Source organism: Parus major, chromosome 7, assembly GCF_001522545.3.
Source record: "Parus major isolate Abel chromosome 7, Parus_major1.1, whole genome shotgun sequence".
NCBI classification, from domain to species: Eukaryota; Metazoa; Chordata; class Aves; order Passeriformes; family Paridae; genus Parus; species Parus major.
In genome coordinates this window covers 30,553,781-30,567,735 of record NC_031776.1, presented here as the reverse complement: position 1 = coordinate 30,567,735, position 13,955 = coordinate 30,553,781, and the positions used below count along the sequence as shown (strand labels likewise).

Here is a 13,955-nt window from a genome sequence, read left to right as displayed (position 1 = left end):
TACAATACATATAGAATTTCTCTAACATGAAAGACTTTTTCTTGATGTGACTGGAGAACCTACATTAAATTGAGTTTGTGCTGAGTTAGCCACGCAGAATAATTTCACAATTTTATGTAGCAAAATTCTATGGATTTTCTACCACTTACTAATAGAAAATTTCGCCTCTAGGAAATTTAAGAAGTCAGACATCCAACAAAATTAACTGAGGCAAACCTGTATGCTATAATACTAAAAACATCCATTCTTTCTCCTTCCACCCAAAGACTTCTCATATAACATGAGCTGATTGGACTGCTGAGAACTGGATTTTTTAAATTTTTATTTTCCATGTAAGACCTGGATCAGCAGTTTGAAACTGGAGCTAAACCATTTAATAAAATCATTTTGTGACCTGTGTATCTACTTCTTGCATTGTAATCTTCTCCATAGGAGTCTATTCAGGAGATTTCTCTTTTTACTCTGGGTTCTGTATGAAAACTATTTCTCCATTTTCATCAATTAAATAACAATAAGTGAATTAAGTGTTAATTAAAGCAGAAAGAAGCATGTTCAGAGGGAGAGCAGCATTTTTCTGAACCTCTACAGAGGGCATTGTATCCCATTTTGGAGAAGAGTGAGTCTTGTTCACACTGAAGAGATAAAGCAAGACTAGAGATGCTCAGACATCAGAGATTCTCACTATACTGAAACCCTAGGAGTACTTTAAATATTTGAGAGATTGCTACCTTAATAGCTAGTTGTTTTGCCCACAGGGGAGGAATTATATGCTTCAGACATTTGATAGTTGTATTAATTGGTAATTTTAGGACTTCAAGTTTCTAAACTCAGACTTTATTTTGCCAGAATACTGCTACATTTATGTACCTCATTTCTCCTCTGGGCTATGTGTGGCATTACTACTGGCAGGGTTTATAGCATCTGGGTGGGTAATCTACTATCTTATATTTCACTTTTTTACAGAAATTCTAAAGTTTGAAACATAAATCTTATGGTTTTAAAGCTGTGAGATAGGAAGCTTTTGGGCAGAGGTCTTGCTAAGATTTAATTTTTTTCTACACCGTTAGTTTCTGTGAATCATTTTTCCTGTTCAGTGCCCTTAGTAGTCTTGAAATGTTAAGCACTGTTGTAACAGCCAAGGCTCAGTTTTAAATTCTCTGATTTGTGACAGACAGATAATGATGGGTCTTGGTGCTTGCAGTCTCTGCTCCTAATAGAGATTGCCTTGTGCAAGACCAGGGATAAGAGGTCTCACTGACAGGAAACAAAGCTTCATGGCTTTAGAAATCATTTAGAATTTACAAATCATCAGCCTCAAGATTTTTTGAAGATCGTGTTGGAAGGCTCTTGCAATTTCAACTGAACAGCCACTTGACAGCCACCTAAAACAAATGTTATAAAACCACCAGGAGAAAATAACTGCATTCATCCAGTATTCATAAAATCTGATACATATGCATAAAAAGATGTTTACAGTTTTCTGGGAGTCTCAAGATGAACGTATTTTATTGTGTGTTCACCTCTTATAACCTCAGCGCTGGTTACAGCAGAGGTTAGAGCAACTGTAGGCAAGAAGTTAAGTTACACCTGACTAGAGTTTCCCCCTCTTGAGTTGTTTTCTCATCAAGCCAGGCCATCATGTTGTTAATGGTATTGACAGGACAGCATTTGGGGATGCTGAGACCTGCTTCTCCACCTTCATATGGTGGAAAGTAATATGAGCTAGGAAATACCACAGGGCAGCAAATGTCCTAAAATTAAATATGGGTAAGTATTTTGGAGATTTAAAATAGAAAACAAAAAAGCCAACCAAAATATGGCTGCAGCTTATTATTTTTACATGTAATCTTTATTAGGAGACTAACTTTCCTGGTTTGTGAAGCTCTCTTACCCCAAAATGGGCTGCTGCACAAATTATGCTGAAGAGCTCAGTGTCAGATTCTGCACTGTCTCCAAAATCCTCTCTCTGACAGAATCCTGTATTCCTTCAGGTGACCAGGAAAAGCAGGTTTTACACTGAAGATAGACATAGATAGATAGATAGATAGATAGATAGATAGATAGATAGATAGATAGATAGATAGATAGATAGATAGATAGATAATTACCTGTGTCTGAAAGGCATTATTGGCTTGACTGGTTTTACACTCCACCTCTGCTTCTAATGGCCAATTTTATATCTTTTTAATAGAATCATAGAATTGCTTGTATTGGAAAGGACCCATCGAGTCCAACCATTAACCCAGTGCCCACCAAAAGATATCCCCAAGTGCCACATCCCCACAGCTTTTAAATTCCTCCAGGGATGATGACTCCACCACCTGTTCCAATGCTTGACAACCCTTTCCATAAGAATTTTTTCCTAATATACAACCTGAAGCTCTCCTGGAGGTCATTCCAGAGGCCATTTCCTCTTGTCCTATCAGTTGCTGCTTGGGAGAAGAGACCAACCCTCATCTGGCTAGAACATCCTTTGAGGGAGTTGTAGAGTGAAAGGAACCTCTTTTTTCTCCCGGGCTAAACACCCCCAGCTCCCTCAGCTGCTCCTCATCAGAATTGTGCCCCAGACCCATCCCCAGCTCCACTGCCCTTTTCTGCACTCACTCCAGCCCAGTGCCCAGTACAGAGGGAAGATCACTGCCCTGGTCCTGCTGTATTTTCATTAATCCAGGATGCCACTGGCCTTCTTGCCCACCTGGGCACATCCTGGCATGTCAGGGAAGAGCCAGCCCATCCACATCAGGTACAGCAGTACTGACTTGGTTGTTCCAGAAAAAGCAAGGGAGGGATCAGACTTCAGATCTTAAAGTACCTTGAAGGCAAAAAGTACCACTTTGAACTTCTGCCTGGTTTGGTATAGTTTATGCATTTTACTTAGTTCCTGCTTATTACAATATTCATATATTAATTGCTGCTTTATGCTTTTTGTCAGCTGCCAAATGGAACACATTGCTAGCAAAGTCATTTTTATGCTAACAGGAAACTCTGAAAGGAGAAGCCAGGTAGTTACTGTTTGTCATGACAAGATTTTCTTTAATGCTATAATGGATGATCAAACAAGCAGAGAAAATGAAGCAGCACATTTTTCCAATTTATACTACTTTAAAAGTTGTGTGTTTAGTTTTTGGTATCTGACATCAGAGCTTTTTATGTGATTCTGTTACCTGCTTTCTAATCTTACTGTTTTCTCTCATGCTGCAGGGTCTGAGGGAGGAATGTATAAAGCTGAAAATGAGAGTTTTTGATTTGGAACAACAGAACCGAACTTTAAGTGTGCTTTTCCAGCAGAAAGTCAAACCAGCTTCTGACCTCCTCCTTCAGGTAGGAAATAGCCTTTGCAGGAAGCAAGTTATGAGCTTTATATTTCTTAAAATTATAAAATACTTCTTTTCAAGGTTATGTCAGTAAGTGGGAAATGGCAGCTGATAGATTTAATATATTAGAAAATATCTGTTATCTATCCTCTGATCCCATTGAAACTGAAAATGTGCACCAGTGAGCTCTGATATTGCGTGCAAATCTGGAGAGAGGAGCATACCTGCAGAGTAACTTACTCTTTTAGGTCATTCTTCGCTATGATAAATGGAATGATATGGGTTCATTATCCCTCTGCAGGGGAGAAGCTCGTATTCCTTAACATCCTGCTTGATGGTGAACAGTGTAATTTCCTGTGAGAAGACAGCCCATTTATTTAACTTTTGCCATATGTGATACTGTCCTGGTTTCAGCTTACTTGCAAGAGTTTAAGTACATCTTCACAGGCTTAGAGTGGTTTTTTTTTTGCCAATGTTTTATGGGAGGATATAGCTGAGAAGCCAATTGATCCACATCTCACTCATTTGCCATTCTGGAATACCAAGAGATGTTTCAGTATCCTTCTTCATTTGGCAACGTCTGTTATTGTGAATGAACCCATTGCTTTGTCATCCTTTTGTAGAGCTGCTGTGCAGAAGTTCTAACAAATCTGACCATGAGCTAGGAGAACAGCAAATGAGGACTAATTAGAACTTTGCCAGCTACATAGCTGACATTAAATGTGTATCTTAAACCCTCGCTGCTCTCCATCTGTAACTGAGAAGAAAATTTGGCCCAGCTGGTGTCCAACAGCTGAGGGCTGCTGACTCTCATCAGGGTGGGCTGGCTTTTCTGCAGGAACACGGTCTGCTCACAGCTGCTGTTAAAGGCAAGGGAATCTCCAGGCTGAGGGCAAATAACTGTACTTATTGAGGAGCTCTAAAGCACAGGCAGGGTGGTGCCAGGTCACCATCACAGGGATCTGTGTTCTTGAGTTGTCCTCAGGTTCTTGTTCTGTCTCTTGAGTTTGTATTGATTTGTAGGTCAGGACCTTCTCTCTTCTGGTTTCTTGTCCCTTGTCCCCTGCTTCCTTTCCCATTTCCTCCTTCATAGACCCCTGTACAGAGGACTGATTTATCATTATCCATTCACAGTTTTGACACATCCACCCCAGCGTGGATCTTCATTGCTCTCTTCTGCTTTTGACAGTCTCATCAACTGCTCCTTCTTCCTGGTTTGGGGTAGCTTTTTCTTTCTTTTTCCTGTTTCCAAAGTGTCTGACTCCAGCTGATGTCAGCTTGGGGTTAGATTGCACAGAAGTCACACGCTGCCCATTCATTATTACAAATGCAGTTCCTATTCCCAATTCCTTGTGTGGCAACAATAAAACCAGGCTATTCTGGGAATGCTACAGAAGTTAGAAAAGTGGGATCAACACTTTGACTTGAGATCCTTGAAACTGGATTGTGCAGCAGCTCTGAAAAAAATTTGAAAGAGATGAACCTGCACCAGGTGGAAGAAAGAACCAAATGATCTAACACCATTTCCTGAGGGATTCACACTATTTTACATCATTGTTCTCACACAGTTTGGAAGGAACTAATGCACATAGACTTTTTCCCCCCCTTTTTGCTTGATTTGACATTATTGGCTGAGGACAAAAGGGAATTAAGTTCATTCAGAAAGTCCAGATCTCTCTGGGGAAAAATTTGTTGCTATGTCTGTTCTCTTGCTATCAAAATACTTTAACCCACCCAATGAAAAAATGTAGAGAACAAGTTGCAGTGTATGTTAGAAAAGGAATAACTTCTGTTAAAACACTTCATATGTCGTATTTTACAAAAAAAATACCCAAACCAAACAAAACAGGAAATCTGTGAGTTTCCAGAATTTTAATTATCCTCTAATTATACTCCAGAGTGGAATAAATGGCATATGTAGTCTGTGATCTTGCAGCCTGAGATGCAACATCTGAAGAAGGATGTTTTCTTAGGACTGAAACTGAGCAAATACTGTTGTGTGCCTGCATAAAATTAAAGAACAGTTTGCATTATGTCTTCTTGGAAGTGCACACAGCCCAAATTTAGAGCAGGAGGTAAATATTGCTTTAAATGTGTCACTCTACAGAAAAGTTATATGTGCTTAAGGACATTCCTGTTAGATTATGACCCCAATCAAGGAAATGGGCAAATTCTGCTAACTGGGGTTGGAGGAATGGAGTGATTTCACCTTTTCTATACTTCCTGATACAGTACAATTCAATTTTATTTAATGCTGATCTCATCCTAGGAGTAGCCACACTAAGTGAAAGAAATTACAGATTTTGAAGAATGTCATGGTAGAGGGCACAAGCTAAAAATAAGTAATGTTAGCTGCTTTTTCTGCATATCAGCCTCTCTGATTTCAGTGTATATTACCATAAAATTATCCCATATTTGACATTAGGAGACTCTTGTATTACAGAATAAACTTATTTTTAAACCATAAACATTTTGACTTCTCAAATTTCAGCAGAAGCATAGATTTCTTTTTTTTTTTAAGACAAAATTTAAAGATAAGTGTAGATTTCACCATTGCCTTAGGTCTTTTTGTGTATGATTGCAAGCAAATAACACATGATTCATATGTCTTAAATAATCAGATCATTCACATTTTTTTTCCAATGAATGGATTGGTACAAGTGTTTTGAATTTGCAGAGTAATTGCCTGCACACCATACCAATTGCACTGTGTTGGTTTTGCTCCTGCTTCTCCCACAGTTCAAAAGAAACACTAATTTTGCTACCAATTAAAAAAAATATTAAACTTGTGTAGTACAGCTTTTATGACTGCCTCAGGAATCCTGCACTGTAGAAATGGTGTTAAAATTATTACTTTTTCATGCATTTATAAAAAGTGTAAATGCTTATGAAGTTGAAGGGCTTAATAGCATTTTTGAAGCAATGTGTGTTGAGATATTGTGATTGTGTGTGTGGCCATGTAAGTTCTTTGCTACCAGGAATTTTGGTGTCTGCAGGGAGTGACACAAATGCTGTGTCACTCCTGTCATGAAAAGATAAGTAATGCAGTCTCTGATGCAAATTTTTAGGCGGATAAAAAGATAATTCAGGCTTTTATCTCCTCACCTCTGATACTGTAGACAGTTTTAAGAGCTACCCTCTCTTTCTGGGGACATTCTTTGTAGCTGAAGTGTGTGATTTACAGAGGCAGTACTAGAATAGATAAATAAGGAGAAGGCTGATTACCATTTCTCATTATTGTTATTTTAAAATATTCAGAAAATCTCTCTGAAACAACTTTTTAAAAATGATGAAGCCTTGGAAAAGTGTTTTGTGTCAGCACCATCTGAGAAAGAGCAAGAGTTATAGTTAAAACCTAGCAGAAAAGAGTATCTTCTGCCCAAGCAGCCTTCATTTTCCTCTGTTAATGTGGTTGCTAAAAAGACATTTAATTCTGCCTGTCATAGCAAGAGGGGTTGGGAAAGAAAGCCAGGAGCTCCATTTTAGTGACCTTCCTTGTACTTCATCTGCAAGTGGGATAAAGAGTTGGGGATAATAGTCAAAGATTTAAAACTGAGTAGAGGCAAACCAATTAGAAGTGAAGAGACAAATCTGTGGAAGTGATATAGAGGAGGATGCCGAAGGGATAACACAGGGATCAGGGGTTGCCTTCTTATAAATATCCCTTTTTATTTTTTTTTTTCTTATATTATATAGCTCTGTCTACATAAATTCAAGATGTTTGCTAGATGAATTGTTCCCATGGGAGAAGTCCTGCTTTCACATCTCACCCAGAAATTTGTTGTCACTGGGTTTTTTTATAAACCATGCAGGATTTTTCAGTGAAAAGGGATGAAAAAGTGGCATGTAGCAAAATTTATTGAGTTGATTTATTTGATTAAATAAGTAATAAAATTTTCATAGTTGGGAAAGTATAGGATAATATTTCTAATCATAAGATTTACAGTATCCCTGATCTTAAACTATATTTTCATTGCCATTTTATTTCCATCATAAAAATTCTACTTTATCAACCCCAGAACCAAGCAAGGATGTCTCCTAAAGCATCTATTTTCTCCTTGTGTTTCTCTGGCTAAATTACTTACCTTTATTACTCATGGACCATCCACACTGTTTAATTTTACACCTAAAATTTAGTTTAAAATTCTACAGCACAGAGTGTTGAATTCTCAGGTGGTCACGTTAAATAATAATTACTTTGTGATGACTGCAGTGGTATGAGCCCTGTTAATAACCTGCCAGCCCTGCCCTGATGTACAAGACAGAGCGTGGCCGTACAGACCGTGATGGAAGCAGTAGCACAACTTAGCAGGAAGGGGTAAATTACACCAACGACATTGTTATATATGGGAAGAAGAAGAGGGCACTTAATTGCCCTAAGACCTGACAAAAGGAGATGGAATGTCTGGGCTCAGAGCCTGACCTCTGGTGCAGACATCGTTAGACATGATGAAGTCTGAATGCAGGAGGTTAAAAGTGAAGTTGCATCGCTTTACAGCAGTGGTGTAATATTTAAGTGTTTCAGAGAGTAGGTGTTTGAGGGTTTGAAATTCAACCTAAAGATCGTCACACACTGCCAAGGAGCAGTTTGTCAGCATTCCAAAGTACATTTCAGGAAGTGGATTGTTGTATATGTCATATATGCCGAGTAGCAGTAGAATTTCCTTCTCACAGAAGTCAGGTGCCTGCAGGCTCTCGAGGGAGCAGGAAAACTTGATACCAAATCAGCAAATTGTATATAAAGTTGTGAAAGTCCTGCAGCTGACCTGCTTATTTGCTTACTTCACATTTATTCCTCTGCATCCATCAGATTGTCAGGGCACTCCTTTCTGCAAATCTTCAGGAAAGTTCCAGCTGCAGAACAAAGTCTGTCCTTTTCTCCTCTATAAACATATAAACATAAATAAGGTGTGGCAGCATCTGTAGTGAGTATTTCCTTACTCAGAAATCAGGGCTGCTGGCTTGAAGGAGAAATTAATTCCAGATCTGCTAATTTCTTCAGCAGTAATTGAATTCTGCTTACAAGTTAAGGCAATCTCCAGGGCTGTATCAACAAAGAAGGAGATTGCATAAATGTACAGCATGTTTGAGATATATTAAGTTTAAACTAGAACATTACCCTTTATCCAAGAATTACATTGCTAGTAGAACCCCTTTTAAGAAAAGTAGGAGTGGATTTTATTTATGGTTCACAAAAGATTTCAGGCCATAGCCCTGCTGGATTGATTCCTCCAGATCAAGGTTACCAAAGTGCACAGTTACTGTCATGAAGATCCTACCCCAGGATCTTCTTGAGCCTCCAGCCTTGTAGCCATGAGAAATTATTCTGTATATCAGAAATCAATGATTTCTGTATATCAGGAATCAAGACAGTGATCTAGTATGGGATACTCAAGTTTTTTGATACTTCTAAGAAGAAATTAAAGAACCTTCTTCATGTGAGGATGGTGATGTTTCCAATCTTACATTATCTCAGTAAAATGTTATCTACTTACAATTTGTTCCATGTTCTCCCTCACTAATAATAATATCTAAGAAGACAGAAATACAAAACTTTGAAAGTCTGTATTTCATCTCAGTTTAAATCATCAACATGTAATAATACATTATAAATCATATTTCTAACTTGCCCTGTTTGCAGGGCCACATATATGCTGAAGAAATATTACAGAGATAAAATATTTAGGAGAGTCGATTGGTTAGATGAATGGGTGACCAAAAATGTAAGTGCTGAGGGAAGGAAAGGAAACATTCTCCTTCTGGAGAAACTCCATGTAATCTCCCTAAGCCATATGATTTCTAGTTTTGAATGCACAGCAGCAGCAGCAGCACAATACCTGAAAGAATTTGATGGTGTATCTGATATTCAGCCCTGGAACGAGCTCCCAGATAGGCAGGCTGATAGAGGAACACAAAAATGTTTGTTATAGATGGTGGAATGAGAGGAGAGGTAGGGCAAGATCCCTCACCACAGATCAAACTAAAGCAAAGCACAGTGAGAGGGTCAGTGGAGAACAGTATTTTATTATGAGGGACTTAGATCAACCAGCCTGATAGCCCTGCTCCATCAGTAATTTGTGTTTTAGTGATTTACCTTCTTGTCAGACTGCTGTCCCTTATTTCAGCAATTCAATTCTTACCAGTTTGCTCTCAAACAAAATCAAAACATTAACTTAAGCTCCCAGGGCATGTAGTTCTGATGAGCATGATAATGCTTTTAAGAGAAAATTACCCCCAGCTGCTCAGCATTCCTCTGTCCAAGTACTTTAACTGGCCTGGAGAGGTTCTACAGAAAACCACTGAAAGGCTTTCCACATCAACACCAACATGACGTTCTGGGATACAATTTTAAATAGATAAATTTCAGCTACCAAGTCTAAAAATAAGCCCTTTCCATTACCCTGATGAAAATAAATTCCTACAGTGATAGTGAAACCAGCAAATCAAATGAGCCAATAATCTTCAGGAAAGCCACAAGTGATCCTTGGTGAAGTATTTATGAATGATTTTGACTGAGGAGGGCAATATTTTTTAAGTTTTGAAGAAATGTAAAGGCATTATTCAAGAGCAAAGAGAGTATTTCAGAGTAAGCACATGTCAGGAGAATGGTGGGGCTGTACTGATGTGACAGGCCTGACAACAAAAGTGAGATTTTACTGCCAATTTTTAGACAAAGAAAAATAAGCAACTGACACTGAGTTAACCAACAATTCTTCATTATTCTATGCATAGATTTTTACTATCAGTGATGATCCACATGATGGTAAGAATCCAATATGGAATTTGAAACCCTAAGTAAGTATGTGGGCAGAATAATTAAGTATGAGGATTTTGTTCATATTTTTTCATTTATTGTGTATATTCCATATGGGAATAAACTTTAAAAAGTAAGTAATTCTGCAGTATGGAAGAACATTGCTGTATTCCTTTTCAAACCTTCCCTGTTATAATAAACATTAAAAAGTCATGCTTTTTTAACCCATGCAATTATATTTAACCTACAGCAATGCTTAAATTGTGGCTGCTCTTTCAGCCTCTTCTGTTTGTTGAATATATTAACAACATTTATTAGCAACTTTCTATATTAATCCCTGCATAAATGGTCAAGTGTGAGTACAGAGGCTGCTTAGAGACTGGCTGTGAACTTAGTGAAAACTGAGTTACTCATGTGTCTATATTTTGTGTGACCAACACATCCATGTGTTGTCTGATATGTTTCTGGTTTTGCAGTTTGCAATTGATTTATTTTACTATATAGTTGTTGTATTTAAGTAAAGAGTGACTCGTTCAGATTTCCTTTCTAAATGGAAAAAAATCTTTCTCATGGACATTCTGACAGCAAAAATTAACATGGATTTGTTTTAATGTTATCACAGTACCTACAAGCCACATGTTACATATAAAAGTGCAAGTTCACATCATCAGGTCAGCTTTTAAAGCCTCCCCCATTTTGGATTTCACAGTGGGATAAAATAGTTGCTACTGCAAGTCCTGCTTAAATGCAGTGTGCTCAAACAACAGGTGTGCAGGTTAATTGTTTTCTCGTCATGGTGCATATTTCACACTCTGTAACTCTCAAATTGAATACTAAAAGAATGTATAAAATTAATTCAAAGATTTAAAGGGCTCTGTCTTGTGCTAAAGTGGGAATCTATTGAAATTCTAAAGCACTACGGAATTATAACCCTTATTATTACAGATCTATGATTTTCTTTCTAGTGCACTAATGGAGCTAAGTATGTAGTTCATTTTTATTTTCTTAAAACTTTGAGATTTGAAGAAAAGATAACTATGCAAAAGCACATATGAAACAAATAATAGATTAATTTCATCTGTTATTACACTCAATACTTATAAAACCTCATTTATATTTTACTTTATTACTGTGGTTTTGTTACTGTTATTTAAGTACAGCACTTTGAAGATACGAAGCAATACAGAATCATGGCTCTTTTATTGAGAAATAGGTGTGCCAATAAGTGCTCTGCTTCATAACATTTAAACTGTTCAGATTATATCAGACCAGTGTGAATTGCTAGTAATGTAAAATTACACATTCCATCAAATGAAACAAACTAACATTATGCTAAGTGGGTTGAAGCACATAAGATTACTCAAAAGGTATTTTCTGTTGCCATCTGCTATGGAAAAAAACAATTTTCCTGTGATATACATTATAATTTTTTTGTATATTCTTACAGATACTGCTCATAGAGGAAAGAGTTGATAATTAGAATAAAATGTTACTCATGATGAATCATAAAACACCTACAGATCCAACACCATCTTTTAGTATTGAATTTTACTAATGCTCTCCTTTGTTTCCCAAATGACCTATCTTCTTTAATGATGGTTTGGGTACTGCTAAGATTCAAATTCTCATCCAAAGGCCGTGGCACTATTGACTAAATCTCTGTAGACTTCGCTGAGGATGTGAAATACTGTATTGTGAGATAAAATCAGCACGAGGTGCTCAGTGAAACTGAAGAGTCCATTAGTGCCTTAACTCTTAAATCACCATCTGGGCATCTCTCTTGATAAGGATGAGCTGGAAGGAAAAGTTCCCTTTGTCATTAAATCTTTAACAATGTGATATTGACAGCTTGAGGTTTTCTGTATTTTTTTCATTTTTACTCTGTATGCCTGCTCCTTTCTTTCTCTAGATGTGGGCAGGCTGTGTTCCATCAGTCACTGAGCGATGTCTGGGTGCAGGAAGGGGCAGTGATTTCTCTGTGTCCTGTGTGCATCACAAGGGCATCTTCAACATTATGAATTAAGCTCCATCTTCCTGCATTAGAAGTATGGAAAACAGACTGCCAAAGTAATGGCATCATGAATTAATAGCAGTGCTTTAAAAATCTCAAATATACTCCCACTCTTCAGCTCATCTTTCTGGGATACAATTTCAGAAAGGACCTACTTAATTTTGTAGTGTTTTGATCCTAAATTTTTATATTCAGTTATATTTTAAAAGCAGAAATGCTTAATCTTTTTTTTTTTTTTTAAGTTTCTATTACTATTAATTGTTTTTCTCTAAATAAGCCATGTGTACTTTTCCTGTACAGTAGATGCAGGCACAGACACAGGTCTAGACACAATTATTATGAATTATAGATACTGCAAGTGTGAACATGAATCAGAGATCAGCATTGTGTTTTAGAGGCTCACTTAGATTTATTTGACTAAATGATCCCTAGGAGATCTTGACAATAATTAGAAATATGGGTACTTTCTGCCCTGTCACTAGTCTTCACCTGGCACTTGTTCCCGAGGGAATAACAAATGGATTTAACCTTTCATTTAGGTCTTCAGGTCCTTCATTCACATGGGACCAGACTTTCAAGTGCTCAGGCATTGTGCTGAGCTCTTCTAAGAATCTGGCTACTGCCAGTATGGCAGCTGATCCCTTCTGAAATTCCTATATAATACATTCTTAAGCCCAGCTTTTATCCACAGTGAAGAAAGCATCAATTCACAAGCTTCCTATCCAAGAGCTGGTTGATACAGCTTCTTCTGAGCAGAGACAGCTGCTGAGAGGGTTTGCAGCTCTCACACCTGAGCCAGAGGTAAAACTCCCAGCCTGGGCCAGTGTGCCTCTAGCTGTAGGGTGAGAGAGGGGACTTTCTGTGCCATCCCATGCCAGCCCTAGCCCAGCCCTCCCAAGGTGAGTTCAGCTCCTAAATAATGCTTGGAGGGCACAGTGCCTTTCCTTCCAGGAGCAGAGCTCAGGCCAGGAGCAGTGGCTGGCATCTCTCATTTTCCATCTCCTGTGCTCCTGCTGCCTGGGGCAACAGGAGGGAGGTGCAGCTGAGCAGGGCTGTGTCCTCAGGCCACCCGTGCACCCTCCTTGCTGGTTCCAGCACCAGCTCTCCCTCCTCACCTGCGCTTCAGCCTGACTTGGCCTGCATGGCCAGGATGATGGGGAGATCCTTCCATGGTTTCTCATCACTCCAGAGTAGGTTGGTGGAATTCCAGAGGGCTGCAGCCATGGTTTGAGATGCTTCTTGAGATCATCAGGTGTCCAGAGTTGTGCTGTGTCCTACACAAAGCCCTAGGATTCTGTATCAGGATAAACCTTGAAGAACTTGAAGTGCCATCTGGAGATATTGTGGTCAGATTTGGGACTTTCAAGAATGAAACACCACTGGAAATGCACATTTATGACCCTCTAGAACCTTTGTTACTGAAAAGCAGTAAAAGTTTGGGAAGCCTATGGGGTAATTCCTGTCCTGGCTAAAATTCTTTTCATTTCAGCAGGAGAAATGAAGCCAATAATTCCTAGCAGCTGGGAATCTACCCACTTACTCTTTCTAAATCATACTTATAAGTAAGTGCTTTGAGGAAAAGGAAACATGTACCTTGTATCCAGGTATTCAAGAAAAAAGTCTCTTCTTATTAGAAATTATTCTGTCAGAGACAAAAACAATGCATTAGAGTTGGGGAGAAAATATGTATGTAAAAGCCTTAAACTAACAACAGGAGTATTTCTTGCAACTCCCCTCCTACTTTTAAACTCCTTTCAATCCACATGACATTTCAACAGTATTACACACATGAAAAAAAAGCAAAAAAAAAGAGGGAGGAGGAACGGAGAAACTTTTTAATGCATAACACTGAGGCAAGGAAAATATGCTTTGTTCA

General features: G+C 38.2%; 1 protein-coding gene across 2 annotated transcripts in view; it reads left to right on the top strand.

The window, feature by feature from the left end:
- The window catches only part of NCKAP5 (NCK associated protein 5), a 347,069-nt gene that overhangs the window by 261,616 nt on the left and 71,498 nt on the right, over positions 1-13,955 (top strand). For both annotated transcript variants that reach the window (XM_033516045.1, XM_033516044.1), the window contains one exon: positions 3,202-3,321. In XM_033516045.1, coding sequence (XP_033371936.1) covers positions 3,202-3,321 — 120 coding nt within the window. The remainder of the gene's footprint in view (positions 1-3,201; positions 3,322-13,955) is intronic.